The sequence below is a fragment of the Myotis myotis genome, unplaced genomic scaffold, assembly GCF_014108235.1.
Source record: "Myotis myotis isolate mMyoMyo1 unplaced genomic scaffold, mMyoMyo1.p scaffold_m19_p_5, whole genome shotgun sequence".
Classification (NCBI taxonomy): Eukaryota; Metazoa; Chordata; class Mammalia; order Chiroptera; family Vespertilionidae; genus Myotis; species Myotis myotis.
The window spans coordinates 64242805-64258096 of NW_023416357.1; the positions used below are offsets into that span (position 1 = coordinate 64242805).

Sequence of the window (15292 nt, forward strand, 5' to 3'; positions counted from 1 at the left end):
ACAGTTTTCAGTGTATGTTAGACCGGATCCACCAGCAGGTTACCCAAATATTTTGCACCAGAGGCTACATACCCAGTAGGAATGCAATGTTTCGGAATTGCCTGTTCTAAGTTCCATTTCCTGGATGCTTAAATGTAAATGCCTTAGAGTACAGCGAATAAAGGGGAAAATTAATAAAAACATAGCACAGGAAACAAGGCGAACCACTTTTCAGTTTGCTTCTGTCCATTCTTCTCAGCCCCATCTCTGAGAAACACTTTTCAAACTTCCCTGGTTCTGAGACATCATGACCTGCTGGGGCACTGAAGCTCCTAAGAGATCAACCAATAGATGAAGCAACATAGCTATACATCTGTGGGCCTGAGGGTAGTCGCTGACGATCTCCCCTTGGGGGCTCAGCACTTATTCATTTCCCCTGCTCTGGTTGTTTCTCTCCCCAGGCTCTGCGAGCCCCTGGCCAAGGGGAAACCCTTCCCATACAGTGAATCCAGCTGCTGGGGGGCGTGGGACCCATGACATGTAATAGTCTCCTCACTATAATGCACACTCCAGGAGGCCAGGGAGTTTCACTATTTTGTACCAGAGTAGGTACTTGATAAACATTTTTTAAATGGACAGCAGCTCAGGATATGTAGTTAATTTGTTAGGTTTGATGAAAGTGTCTTTCCAGCGAATTCAGGGAGGATGCCACACTGATGTCCTATTATTTTCATAAGCTAACTTGTATTTAATAATTTTTTAACATCTTTCAGGTGTTTGTATGTGGGTGTAGTCAAGGTGTGCACTTCTTTAAAAAAGGGTTTTTATTTATTTATTTTTTAGAGAGAGAGCAAGGGAGAGGGATAGAAACATTGACGAGAGAGGAACATCATTGATTGGCTGCCGCCTGCACGGCCTTTACTGGGGATTGAGCCTGCAACCAAGGTACATGCCCTTGACCAGAATCGAACCTGGGACCTTTCAGTCCGCAGGCTGATGCTCTATCCATTGAGCCAAACCGGCTAGGGCGAAGGTGTGCACTTGTGATTCACCATCATCCAATCTAGGCTAGAACTTGCGTTCCAGACAAGATTGGTTTTGTAAGCTCCCAATCCCTATGTTCATCTACCCTAAATGTGAATTTAAACTAAAATTAAAAATTTGACCTTCTGTAATGGTACCAAACACAGGGTACTGCAATGCTAGGGTTGACAGATCCTGGGTCTAGGTCAAGAGGAGGAATTCTTTGGTAAGGCCAAAGGCTAGTCAGTATGATGTTATGTAATGAAGCCCCTTACTACAGTTGTCTATAACAGTTGAGTCCTCTTAACAAGAAAATGGGAATAAAAGACAAATAGAATTAGAGCATAGCTTTAAATGCCTGGAAAGCACTTAAAATAGCATTTAAGGACTGAAATCAAAAGGAAACCCTGTCAAATGTCTCTTCCTACTGATAAAACAATTTGGGGGTAAAGTCTCTCCTCTTTGGAGTGACTGCAAATGTCCCTGTCTGAAGGAAGAAATCCAGATACTTTAGCACCTGTCTAGGTGTCTGCACTAGTGAGGTCTCACTGGTTGGATGTCATACACCTATCAGGGCACAGAGAGTCTCTGCAGAATAATTTAAGGATCCCAAATCATCAGGCAAAAGTAGTTCTCACGAGGTCTTAGTGGTGACTAAGAAACTTCATTAACCAGGCCATTAGAAATTTGGTAAGGGGTACATTACTTAAGGCAAACATGCCTCTTTATAGCAACTTAGCAAAATAAGTAAACACTAACAAAATAGTTTTTTAAAAGAAATTTGAACAGATACTCCTTCCACTCCCCACCCCCATTTTTAAAACTCAGACTATATCTCAAAAAACTGAATTATTAATGTTGATCAGGTAGGATGCTCCTACCTAGGAAGGTGGCATGAACCAGAAAGAACCCCCAGGCTCTGGCTTAAGAACTAGGACTCAAATTTTTATTTGTAAAGTTGGGACCACCTCAGATTCATTATGAATTATTAGCTAAAACAGAGAGCCTAACAGAATGTCTAATTTTTAGCACTTCATAAATGAGAACTAATCTTATAATATAAAAATACATTTTTCAATGAATCTTATTAAGAAGAAATACTGTGTTATAATCACAGGGAAAAAAAGGAGAACTTTGTGGAGAATGTCAGTTACAGTGAATGATTATAAGGTAGTATCTTTTTAAAAAGATAAAAAAGACAAAGACCTCTCCTTTCACTTTCCACTATTAAAACTATATACTGATTATAACCAAGATGCAATAAATTGCCACATACAGGCATGTAGTCTTTTAGCAAAATTACTATTAAATTTTATTTATTATGATTTAATAAAGATCACCTGTCAAATTCTTTTAACTCCTGAGAAGGGACTAACATAGTTTTTAGGTTTTCATCTGAAATGTTTATCAAACCTAAAGGTAGTGTTAAAATCAAACAAGGATGGACGCAAACCAAAGAACATTTATTAAAAACTTTATTCATGCACCAACCAGTGGTAATTTAGATTCGTTACTTTATAGAGAAAACAGAAGCAGAGAGGATTAAGTGACCTGTGAAGGTCATATTACTTCAAATACCACATATTTGAGAGGAAAAAAGTAAACTCTAAAAATTAGAAAAATGAACTTGACAATGATCACTTATCAAATTGTAGGTCAGATTAATAAAGAGATGGCATGTGAGCAGTTGGAAAAGGAGGTGGTTTCACTAAGAATGAGGTATTTCCTGCTAACTTCATTTCCTTTCTTAATTTTAGCAGGCAAGGCTATTTCCATATACAGTGTAATCTGCCTGTCGGCCAAACATGATAAAATTTCTTAGTGTTGTTTTAGGAAAGATGAAGAAACATGAGCATAAAAGTGCCTGGTAGTTGCTTCAACAACTATATTCAAAGTACTGACTAATGGATCAAAGTCACCTGGAGGGCAGTCTATAGTGGCATTCATCCTGTTCTGGTCAATATTTATCAATGATTTGGACAACACCACTAAATACCAAAGGCATGCTTCATCAAAATTGGACTGACACAGGCTAAGAGGAAGAATCAAGAGGTCATAAGGACCTTTATAAATTAAACTTAGTAAGGATGAATTAAGTAATTATTAGGAATGGATTTGACTTACCAGCAATGCCTGTAAAGTTCACAAGAGACAACAATGTGATATGCCTGCCAAGTAATGTACAGTAACGAAAATAATATCAACATAGACCAGTCATAGGAAAATCACTCTGAATTTGGCAGTAATGCTCCTAGACCCAGTTCTAGTCAGACCACAGAGGAACCATGTTTAGTTCTGAGATTATTTATATATATATATATATATATATAAAATTTTTATTGATTTCAGAGAGGAAGGGGGAGGGAGAAAAAGAGATAAAACATCGATGAGAGAGAATCATTGATTGGCTGCCTCCTGCATGCCCCCCCATTGGGGATCGAGCCCACAACCCAGGCATGTGCCCTGACCAGGAATTGAACCTAGGACCCTTCAGTCCACAGGCCAAACTGGCTACGGCTTGAGCACCATATTGTAAGAGAGGGACTGAAAGAGCCAATGCCAGGCTGGTCTGGAATGGTTACCATGAAAGATCTGAGAAAAGTGTGAAGCCTGAAGAAAGACATGAAGAGGTGGCAATACACAAGAGACAGGACCTTTCTATGTAATTTCACATGTGTGCTATTTATAAAATCATTTGGGTGACAATTCTAACAACAAAATCCATCTCTCATAGGGAGTGCTGAGTGACTCCAACTCTGGAAGCAGTGGCTTCAAAAATATATGACAATTATAAATGGATTTTGGCACTAGAAAGAGGTGTGCCATTGCTGTTTCTGTGACTGCATTTTTCTAGAAAATGTTTATTATATTAAGGGAGAATCAAAGTGATTACAGTTTTCTAATTTAATGCAGATATGATGGTTCTCAGTTTACCCTTCTGAAATGGGTGAGGTTTTTGAACCTTTTGGAAAGCATGAGGAGCCCTCCTAAACAGTATTTGACAATACTGCCATACCTGATTTGGAGAAGCCACTGAATCGAGGCGGTGTCCATCCTGGAACTTTGAGGGTGTCTGCAGTCCTGAGTTAGTGTGGAAGTCAGGCTCTGCTGAACACACAGGACTGCTATGATGGTTGGGCAGGGGAGAGCAGGACTACTTCTTCAGAGCCCTTCCAGAAGCAAGTCCACCAGCCACTTCTACACAGCTGGGCCTTCTTAGATCACAGTTCAAGGACTATAAAATCATGTGCTTGGGAGCCTGCTCCAGACTTCCTTGACAGCTGTATCCTTTGCCATTAATGTTAAATCCTCCAGGGGTTACATTATAGAAGTGATACGACTGCCCAATTAAATATTAGAAATGACCACTGAGTATATCCTGTTTATTGTTTATGATTTACAGAAAATGAGAGTGGAGTTGTAGAACAATAAACCAATCATTACATTTAGACCTGGGCTTTTGAAAAACTTGCATTCCATTTGAACAGTTCATACATATTTAACAGCTTATATATAAATCCAGATCACAAATAATCTTGAGAGTTAGCTTACAGATAAACAATTAAGCAACACAAAAGAAAACCATATGGATCTATCTTTAAATATCAGCATTTATATTACAAGAAGAAAATGTAAAAGAAAAATTATTAGGTCAAGTAACTTAACATATAATAGAGAAGTAAGGGAAAAAACATTTTTATTATTTATACTTATTTCTTATTTACCTTCATGTAGTCTTAACTTTTTCAAAAGGATCCAAAATCTGACCAAACAATATTCTGGTGTCTGAACTTGTCAGCCTCAGCTTTTATCAGCTTGTTACAATGAAAATACCTAAAACCTCAATTTTCTTTTAAAAAATTTTTATAATCCAACTCTTATTTAACTTTCTTCCTTCATAACAGCTGTTTATAGGTAACAGAGAGCCAAGAATGAAGGACAGAAACAGATGGAAAGCAAAAAGTACAACAGCTATCTTAAATTCAGCTCTCAACGCTGCTGGTTGAGTTTGGAACCAAAACTGCCTAACAACTGGCAGATAATAGCTAAATCTTAACAGGCAAAGAAGAAATATTTTCTTTGGGACAACTGCTATCTAGGAGAAAAAAACCAAGCTCCCTTAATACTGCCTAAATATAACGTGTGGCTTATTAAAGAGAAATCTGTAGCAGTCAGTTTAACCAGTAACTGATCAATATTACTTAAAGGGAAAAACAACAACATAAAAAAACACTAGCCACAAATTTCTGGAAACCAAAAAAGAAACAAACAAAATCATACTAGTCACAAATTTTCACAATATACACATGAGAATTCATTTTAATCTGATTTGACTCCTTGACACTAACTGATCAATGAAATATGATGTGGAAAGATCACAGAGTAGAAAACAAGCAAAGATTAGTTTATACAACAGAGACTATGTACATCAGAAGGAAAACATGCCAGCTAATGCAACATTAAGGCCTGAATGTAAGCATTTCCAAAGTCACAGAAGCCCCAAAGAACCCCTAAGTTACAAAGTCACCACATCACATACATGCAATGTTCAGTTTGTTTTACTCATAAAAGGATACACAGTATTTGCTGTAAATACCAGACACATTTACAATATATGCAAAAATTAGAATGCAAGTGTTATATTCCTATATATTTAAGCCTCAAATATGACAACAGTGAAAATTCACTTATTTTTAAGAATGAAGAAAAGAGATGGAATATAAATACTCAGAGAAATTACACATATAAATGTAATTTTGCATTTGGGAAGCCACATAAATATTCCTTTTATATGTCCAAACTAAATTATAAATTTTCTACTCAAATGGATGTACACTCACTATGTGCTTTACTATTTTACTTGCTCAAATGTGGTATTCTAACAGCCATCATTCTCTGGTGTTTGATATCAAATCATATCCATAAGTTAAATATTGCATCCATGTTTATACATAATTGTCTATTGGTTGAGATCACCTAAGCAGAAAGCTGTGCAGTCTTCGTTGGGGGTTATGTAATTACAAAGATGGCCTTGTAGGTCAATTTCCCATAAAAAGAATAAGGAAAACTGACTTCCTTACTTTTGTAGAAGAAGCTTTTGAACAGAAAACTCTTTTAGAGGGTAAATCTGAGGTCAGGATCTTCTTTTCTCCTTTAAACAAAGGAAAATAAGAAAGAAGCTGTGTTACATGTTAAGTTCTGTTCACACAGTCACTAGGCAATCATATAATCTACTTCCTTTTCAGCCATGGCTTAATTTGGCTTAATTTGAAACTACTTATTTTTATTTTAGTTCCAGGTGAATAATTTTACCAAAATAAATTAGTGTAAAGAAACAAATACTGATAATGTGATATAAATAATATTTGTTCAGGAAACTTTAAAGAAATAAATTATAACATAGTAAAGTTTAGATATGTTGTAAAAAAGGTATGATCAATTTTGTCCTATACCCCATCAATTTTATGCTTTATACAAGTCAGAACAGTTAACATAGTTTTTTTAAGGATTCAGATTTTCCTTTAGGATACAATAGAATGAGTGTTAAAAACCCTTTATGCATGTTTTCAGACTTTCTAAAATATTTCAGAACCAAAATCATCTTACAATAACTATGCCTAATAGTTATTAAACAAATGTGCCAGGGGTGTTCTGAACCTTCAAGTATCATTTTAACCAAGTAGAAAGAATTTCTATAAGGCCATCTAATTCACCAGGCGCTGAGCACACTAGATAGTTCATATGCTTTACTAACCTGACTTTAAGCACATCCAACATTAAAAAAATAATTTATCTTACTACCTACCCATTTCCAGGGGGTTACATATAAGATTTTGAAATTTTGTGATGCTCAGCCACAATTTTAGCCAGTTTGAAATTCTTTAGAAGTCCTAATTTTAAACAAAGATGGAAGACTATAGACACCTTCCTAAAAAACCACTCAGTATTATAAACCAAGAGGTTTTGATGTAGCAAAAGCAAAGGGACCAATGAAAAAGCATGCTTTAGAATTCTTTTTATTTCCAATGAAACCAAACTTTACTACTGTTGTGATTATAGTCTTCACATTTGATGCAAATAGGAGAGCTAATTATAATCACTTAGTGGCAATATTCAGACAAAACCAGTAACGCGTGCCACACAGATAATTATTTCTTCTGGAGAGAGTCAAATGATCAGCTTAACTTTTACAATTAATATCAACACCTTCAACTAAAAAAAAAAACTGGATGTACTGCTTCAACATTCAGCTTGAAAATGTTAGTACTTTCTGCAAACCTATACTAGTTTAGAAAGGTCAATATTCTCTTTCTAAACTATGGCATAGACTATATATAGCATTTTAATATATTTATATATAATTATTTGCACATCAGGTTTAGAAGGAATTTTCAGATTTACTTTATAGAATGATCTCATTCAAGTGTTAAGGTTTAAGGAGCGTCTGCAGTACTGTCATTTGAAGGTGGGGCATCGTGACCAGGCTCAGAGGAAGCAGCTGCAGATGCTTCAATAACTGCAGGTGGGAAATGACGACGGCACACAGGGCATGTTCCTGACTGGAGGGAGAAGAACAAGTTCATAGCCAATGAGAAGGCCTTAACTACCACACAAGTATCTTAAAGACAAAACAGTATCATTATCCTGAAAACAAAACAGAAAACTTAAAAACCAAATAAACGTCAAACCTACACAGTACAGATGCTATTGCTTTGATGCTATTTCCTTTTATCCCAAAAAGGCACTAATTCCTTTAGGGTAAACTGTGTCTCTTAATCATGTTTGTATCTTTTACATCACTCATCTTTCATTTAGTGATTATTCATTGAGAGTCCACTACACTCCCTGGTTGGCAATGGTGCTGCTGTAGGGAGTGAGCAAGGAGTCACAGGGCATGTCCTCACCTATACTGGTGATGATACTGATGATGATGTGGCGAGTTAGATGCTTTCTAAATGACAAAACAAATCAACCACAGACCTGACAGGGAGGGTGGGACAGGGACAGCAGCTATACTGGGAGTATACCATTGTAGGAACAAACAATTCCAGAGATATGTCATCTGGTGTTAAGATTATTCTTTTGCAAGTCTGGTCTTTTTCCCAAAGCAACCTCCCTGATAGAAAGCGGGTTGAAGAAATCATGCTGTTAAAGGTGACCAAGATTTGTATCTTGGGAACCTTCTCCCTAGAGGAAAGGCTTCACACTAAGCTGTTTCCTGACAGGAAAGAAACTACAGAGATTATTGCCTTGAGTTATAGCCAAGTCAATGACAAGTCATGACTATACAACAATATGTTTACAATTTAAGAATTTAATCCTGCCAACATTTTGTTGGGCACCTGCCATACAGATTGGAGCCTTAACAGCAACATGTTAGAGTCAGATAGATGTGTGTGGTTTCTACACAAGCACATACTAGCTGTGTAACCTTGTACAAGTAACAATCATTGGAAAATGAGAATAAAGATGCCAGTGCAGAGTGGGAAAAAGTAGGGTTACAGTTGTTTGTATGGAAAGTAATATAATAATTAATAAATAATAATACAAGAATAAACTCTGTTTCATGTGCTCACAATTATAGACCCATTTTTGCCCCATCTTGTATGTCCCAGAGTTATTGTGAGGAATAAATGGGAAAATACACATGAATCATCTAGCACAGCGGTTCTCAACCTGTGGGTCGCGACCCCTTTGGGGGTTGAAAGACCCTTTTACAAGGGTCGCCTAAGACCATCGGAAAACACATATACAATTACATATTGTTTTTGTGATGAATCACTATGCTTTAATTATGTTCAATTTGTAACCATGAAATTGGGGGTCCCCACAACATGAGGAACTGTATTAAAGGGTCGCGGCATTAGGAAGGTTGAGAACCACTGCTCTAGCAGTTCCTGACACACAAAACACTAAATCCTTATTAAGGCTTTGGTACTATTGTAGATGTTTAAAGAATGGGGATATTAATAACAGAAAAGGTGAAATTTAAGCAGGACCATCTAATCTTGCAGGTGCAGAGGAAGACCACACCAGGCTAAGCAAACATGAGCGAAGTTACAGAAGTAAATCTGCAGAGATAGGCTGGGAGCAAGATCACAGAAGGCCTTAAAAGCCAAGACAGAAACTTTAGAATTTATAAAAGAATGGTGACATTTTCTGCATTGGATATTAAAAGTGTTAAGTAGAGTTTTGACTTTTAAGGGGAGCAACAGCAAGAAAAGAGAAGGGAGAGAGGAAGAGGAGGCGAGGAAGAAAGGAAGGGGGAAAAGAAGGGAGCAGTTACAGGAAAGAGAGAGTTATTTTCATAATAAGCAGCTGGGAAAGTGATTTGGGAATTTCCACTAAACTGCATGTAAAAATTCTTTATGCAAAAATAGAGGTAACAGAGATTTAAATAAAACTCTATTTTTCTTTAAGTATATAATTCAAATATACTTAAAATTTTGGGATAAATATTTTAGGGTAATATATGAAGGTTTGAATATAAGATAGTTGGTAGTTTATTAAACATTTCTCATATAAGAGACACTGATACATATTATCAGAATATCGGTATATTGTTACATTACTCTGAGTAGTGCCAAAAGCTTCTTTGCTTGAGGTATTTCTAAAAACACCTAATTTCTGGGATATGATCAAATATGTTAAGTAGTTCAGGTTGTCTGCACTGTTTTTTAGACAATGTCAGTAAAGTAAAATAGTTTGATATTACCATTAATCTGTAGTCATTAAAAGGTAACTGACTTTAATTAAAATGAATTAAACTGAACTCAAAAGTACTATAAGTACGTAGTGAAATAAATAGGATTAAAAGACATTACTGTCATCCTTAAGTTGTAGGAGAAAACTATTAAAATATTAACTTAAAGGAAGTAAATCTAAAACTTACCTTCTGCAGCCAAATTGAGACACAAGGTTTGTGAAAAAAATGGTGGCAGGGTAACTCTGTTGCTATATCATCTTTGATATACTCACTACAACAGATTGGACAGCACTGCTCCTGACCAATAGCTAAAAACAACAAGGAATTAGATATATTAATCCGATAAAGTTCAATTTTAATAAAACTGAAAATCAACCTATGAACTCATAGATGATGCCTGTGAAAGACAAATGAACCAGACTTTGATCAATAAATTGTCAAACATGTTTCTAATACATGACGATTTGAAATTTAATTAACATTGCTTTTGTAGAAAGTTGACTAGGGAACATTTGTCCCAACCTATCACTTAATAATTAAAAATATTCTTCCACTAGGTAAAAGTTTTTCAGAATCTGGTTTCATAGAAAATTTAGTAAGAGTTTATAATAGTACTTTATCTTCTAGGTGCATATAATTATATACTTAAACATGCAATGTGTCATTCAGCATTAGAGATCAACTTTGCCCTTCTTACCAGTGTGATCCTCAAGAACAAGTGTCTCTGGAAGACCATCAATGCTCTCCTTACTGGCTGGTGGATTGGCTACCTCAACATCTACTGCAAGAGACTCTAAATGTGCCAGGGCAGTCTGAAAATAAAAGTCACAGTTCTTTGTTAGGAAACACTTTAAAGCAGTAATAGAAAACTATTTTTAAGGTATCTTCCGAACTTATATCCACCATTAGTCTCTTCTGTTAGTTTACTTTGCTTCAGTCCCTTGCCCTTTTGCCTCCTTTCAAAAGGAACCATCATCACCACCATCAAACAAACATCAAAAACATACCAAAAAATAAGAGCCCTACTTTTCATAAATATAACAAAAATCTATTTTGTTTCAATAACCATCTACTTGTCCACCCTATTTATATTTTCAGAAGAGTGGCTACCTCATTCAACTTATGAGTTTCTTATGGGATCAATACTATAAAGAATGTAAACATTTTGAACAGGTTCAACTCATGAAAGATAAAATGTAGCCATGGTTAATAGATGTTCAAGATATGCAACCAAATAATGCATTCGTGAATAGCAATATCTACTACTATCTTAGAGTCAGTACACCCACATTACTAGCTCACTAGTATTTAGTATTACTAAGTTATCTGGGTTATGAACTTTATTCAGGGGTACAGAATTTTATATAATGTTACTATTCTAACAAGGAAGGAAAGAACATTAGATATATGATCATCTAATACAAGTCGCCATCATCCTTTTGTGAACTGATTCACTTTCCTGGCTACAATTAGATTAGAACTTCAGTAGGACTTATATACACAAGTCCAAAAAGGTGGAGACAACCCAAGTATCTATGAATAGATAAACAAATGTGCTAGGTAAAGGTAAGTATATAGTCAAATTCAGAATACTCTGATACTGTAATATGATGGTGTATTAACCAATTTAGGCAAGTATAAAGGTTAAAGAACAACAGTATTAAAATAACTATTATTTAACAACAATTTGTTAAAAAATACACAACATAAAAATAGGCAAGTTGGGAATTCAAATGTGTGCAGAAAGGTATATATGGAACCCAAGTAGTGAAAGAGATGTCTATTTTAGTTATCCATGATTGCTGCTCAGATCCAAATTCACCATTCTTGTCAGCTCTGTGAAAATGGATTTGGGCCATTTAAAGATTTTCTCTTCTGACATCTGTTATGTTGTTAAGCTTGTTCACAGAGGACACTAAGGAGGCCCTGTAAGAGGAAAAGGACTTTGCTTCTGATCCCAGTGTGCCACTTGGCAGGCTTCTGTGGCAGGTGTGGCTTTCTCTAGCACCAGACTCCTGCAATATGCACAGCTTCTCAATGTCTAGCTCTGGAAATGCATGCAGCAGAAGCACCAAGTGGCAGGTAGATTCCTCAGCATCCCCTTGGATAGTTTAGTAGCAGAGTGCTTCCAGTCAGACATCTCCCTGTGAATATAGCTTTCCCTAGCACCCTACAGGGCTGATTTCAAGCCAGCAGAGCACCAGTGACTTCTCTGCCACTCATTAAGCCACAGCTATGCCATTTTCATCAAGGTCTGAATCCCAGCCCTGGAGTGGGAGTGGTGACCCTTCCTTACGTGACCTTTGCTCTACAGGTGGTGACTGCTCCTTATACATGGTTTTTCTATATTCTTTAGAATTATCTTTATTCCTTACTAAGCAATCCCTTGTTACTCTAATCCCATTATAGTTAACTAGAGGCACGGTGCATGAAATTTGTGCATGGAGGGGTGGGGGGCTCTCAGCCCAGCCTGCACCCTCTCGCAATCCGGGACCCCTCGGGGGATGTCTGACTGCCGGTTTAGGCCCGATCCATGCGGGATTGGGCCTAAATTGGCAGGCAGTCAGACATCCCTCTCGCAATCCGGGACCACTGGCTTCTAACCACTTGCCTTCCTACCTGCATAATCACCCCTAACCACTCACCTGCCTGCCTGATCACCCCTAACCACTCTGCCTGCCTGCCTGATCACCCATAACCTCTTGCCTGCCTGCCTGATTGCCCCTTATGTACTTCCCAAGATAGACTCTGCAAGAATTCATCTGTGTTATACACAAACAAAAAGGAGAAATACTATTTTTAATAAGTCCCATTTTTTGGGGGGTGTGGGGGGAGGTTATTCCAGGTTAACTGTATTTTCATAACATGTTTGTCTTAATGGATTCATTATTCTTTTCTAATGATTATCTACACATTTGCAGTGCTAATAAATACATGGAATTTCATAAATATAGAAATAATTTATTGCCTTGATACTGACAAATATTTAAGGTGATCTGGGATCACTTATAAGCAACAAGAACAAGAGAAACCATTTTATAGCCACTATTATGAAAATCTATAAAGATGTAAAAATTTACATCTGAGGGAGTACAAAATATTTTCAAAAGTTAGAAAGACAACTAAACAGCTTAAACAGCCTAACTGGAATATATCTAGGATTAAAGTAATGCATTCCTTTGTCAGCACAAAATTTAGTTTCTAAAGAATAAAACAGGATTTAGTTTTTAAAGAATGGAGATTTATATAACAAATGATTTAATAATGACCAGATATGCAAGATAAGTACCAGTTGGTTGACTACTAATTTGAATATATCCATTTACTGAGAACCTACCCACTGTACCAGGTATTTTGCTAAGTGTTTAAACACAATTTCACAATAACGCATGAAGTAAATTTTTTTATTCTCATTTTATAGAGGCCTAGAAGCTTAAAAGAGTTAACTCTCCAAGGTCACATAGCCTTAAAGAATCTATCTCAAAAACCATGCTCTTAACCTCATGTTTAGCTTCCTAAGGCTTTCACCTCAGTATATGCGAGGTGCTCTGTTAAGTATGTAAAGACTTTTCAAGGGGCCCAAGGGTAAGCAGGGTCTCAAAGAGACTCAATTTCAATGAACTTTCTTATGTAATTTTTCCTCAAACTTATCTGCCTAATAATGCATCTGCAGTTAAAGAAACATGCTGCCCTGTTCTTACATTCCTCTTTCTACTAACCATCCCTCACTTTATAAATAAAAACATACTTCTTACTCATCCAAAGGAGCAATTTGAAATACGTGGGTCAAACTGAATTCTACGGACTGAATAACAAATCTCTGTAGATGGCTTCCGATCCTCTGCTTTCGAAAAAACTGAAAGAGGATCTAAACAACTTGCCAAGTTGATGTAATTTTAGCAAGGCTTGAGTGAAAAGGCTATGATAAATTCCTTCCATCCCTATCAACTTACATGAACAAGGTCTCTCAAGCTTATATTCATAAAGATGAAAAAAAAAGAAATAAAATTGATGCTGAACTATGTCTCATTGTAGGAGTACATAAAACTCACTGATAAGGTAACTAGGGAGAAAAAGCCTCCATTTCGTTAAGAGATGCATTTTACCAGAAAAATTTTACTTTATGTTTAAATAATTATTTATCAAAACTATTATATGCAATATAAAGATAACACATCATAGACTTGTACACTTGAAATCTATATGTTTATTAACCAATAAATTTAATTAAAAAATAAATTTTAAGTGAACATTTGTTTTTCATCACTACTCCTAACAATTTTAACTCAACTTACTTTACTTTTTACATTTAAATTCTTAAACATATTTTTACTGCAAAGAGATATCATAGGATAAACAATATTACTTAGAATTTAGGCTATAAATTTTTAGATGTCAATATAATGGCAGGGATACTTTTTCCCAAAAAATTTGGGAGCAAGTAATAAGCTTCAAACCTTAACTATTTAGCCCTATTCTCATTCAAATTTGAGACACAGCTATGAAGCAAATGTTTATTGACACTATTTTCTTAACAACCATTACCTGAAAAGAAAGATCAGTCTACTATTGAAAAATAACAGAAATAAAAACAAAGAGTTAGGGCTGCATGAGAAAAAAAACAAAAACAAATAAAAGCACAGTTTGTCTTATTATTTGTTTTAGTTTCACTAAAAGAATGTTAGTGTTAAATCTAAAAGAAAAAATCATAAATTATACATTTTAGCTTCATTTTTCAAAATGATTAAATAAAAAGACAAAACGCAAGACAAAAAACTTAGAAATCAAATATGCTATTTATTAAAATGTGTATGCATTAAGCAAAAGATATTATTTAGAATCTGTATGAACAAAAAAAGGTAGGTGATTTGTAATATATCCTTAGAGATTTTCAATTTCATTTCACAAATATACCTGTGCATGTGTGTATAAAATTTTCAAATTCACAGACCCATATAATTTAATAGAGGAAAGTGTATACAGTGGGGCCTTGACTTACGAGTTTAATTCGTTCAGAGACCGAGCTCGTTAAGGAGCTCGTTAACTCAAATTACTCTGTCAACTCAATGCAAAAAATCCACCGAGAGACAGCTGGTATCTCAAAAAACTCGTTAGTCGGGACACTAGTAAGTCAAGGCCCCACTGTATTATAAATGTAAGCAAAACATTTTCCATTCTGTAGTAAAAATTTTAGGAAAATTGGCAGGATGTCAAGTGTAATTTATATACACACACTGGTAGCAATCAGTAATCAGTACTTGTTATTAAATTGATAAAGAAATTATTCACCTTTTCTTAAGAGCAGTTAAAAATATTTTACTTTTTCTTATTGTGCACCCCACCAACATACATGGGCATCAGAGTCATTAAAATACCTCCATAGCCTGGGCTAAGCGTTCTTCTAGTGCCATATAGGTGAGGAACTGAGGATCCACATAAGAAATAGCTTCAGCAACTCCTAATCCATCCGCAAAGCCATCAAACAGACTGGAAAAAAAAATACGACCCTGATTTGGGAAATCTTTATGGTGAAGACATAATTATATTAACACTAGAGGCCCGATGCACAAAATTCGTGCAAGG

The 15292-nt window shown here is 35.8% G+C and overlaps 1 protein-coding gene across 4 annotated transcripts in view; it reads right to left on the minus strand.

Annotated features, from left to right (window-relative positions):
* Positions 1-2464: 2464 nt before the first annotated feature.
* PJA2 (praja ring finger ubiquitin ligase 2) overlaps positions 2465-15292 on the minus strand; it is a 68270-nt gene continuing 55442 nt past the window's right edge. For 3 of the 4 annotated variants that reach the window (XM_036311042.1, XM_036311041.1, XM_036311043.1), the window contains 4 exons: positions 15085-15196; positions 10407-10521; positions 9896-10017; positions 2465-7562 (listed from right to left, as the gene is read on the minus strand). In XM_036311042.1, the coding sequence (XP_036166935.1) occupies positions 7437-7562; positions 9896-10017; positions 10407-10521; positions 15085-15196 (475 nt within the window). In that variant the 3' untranslated portion in view covers positions 2465-7436. The remainder of the gene's footprint in view (positions 7563-9895; positions 10018-10406; positions 10522-15084; positions 15197-15292) is intronic. The other variant, XM_036311040.1, reaches the window with a different exon arrangement.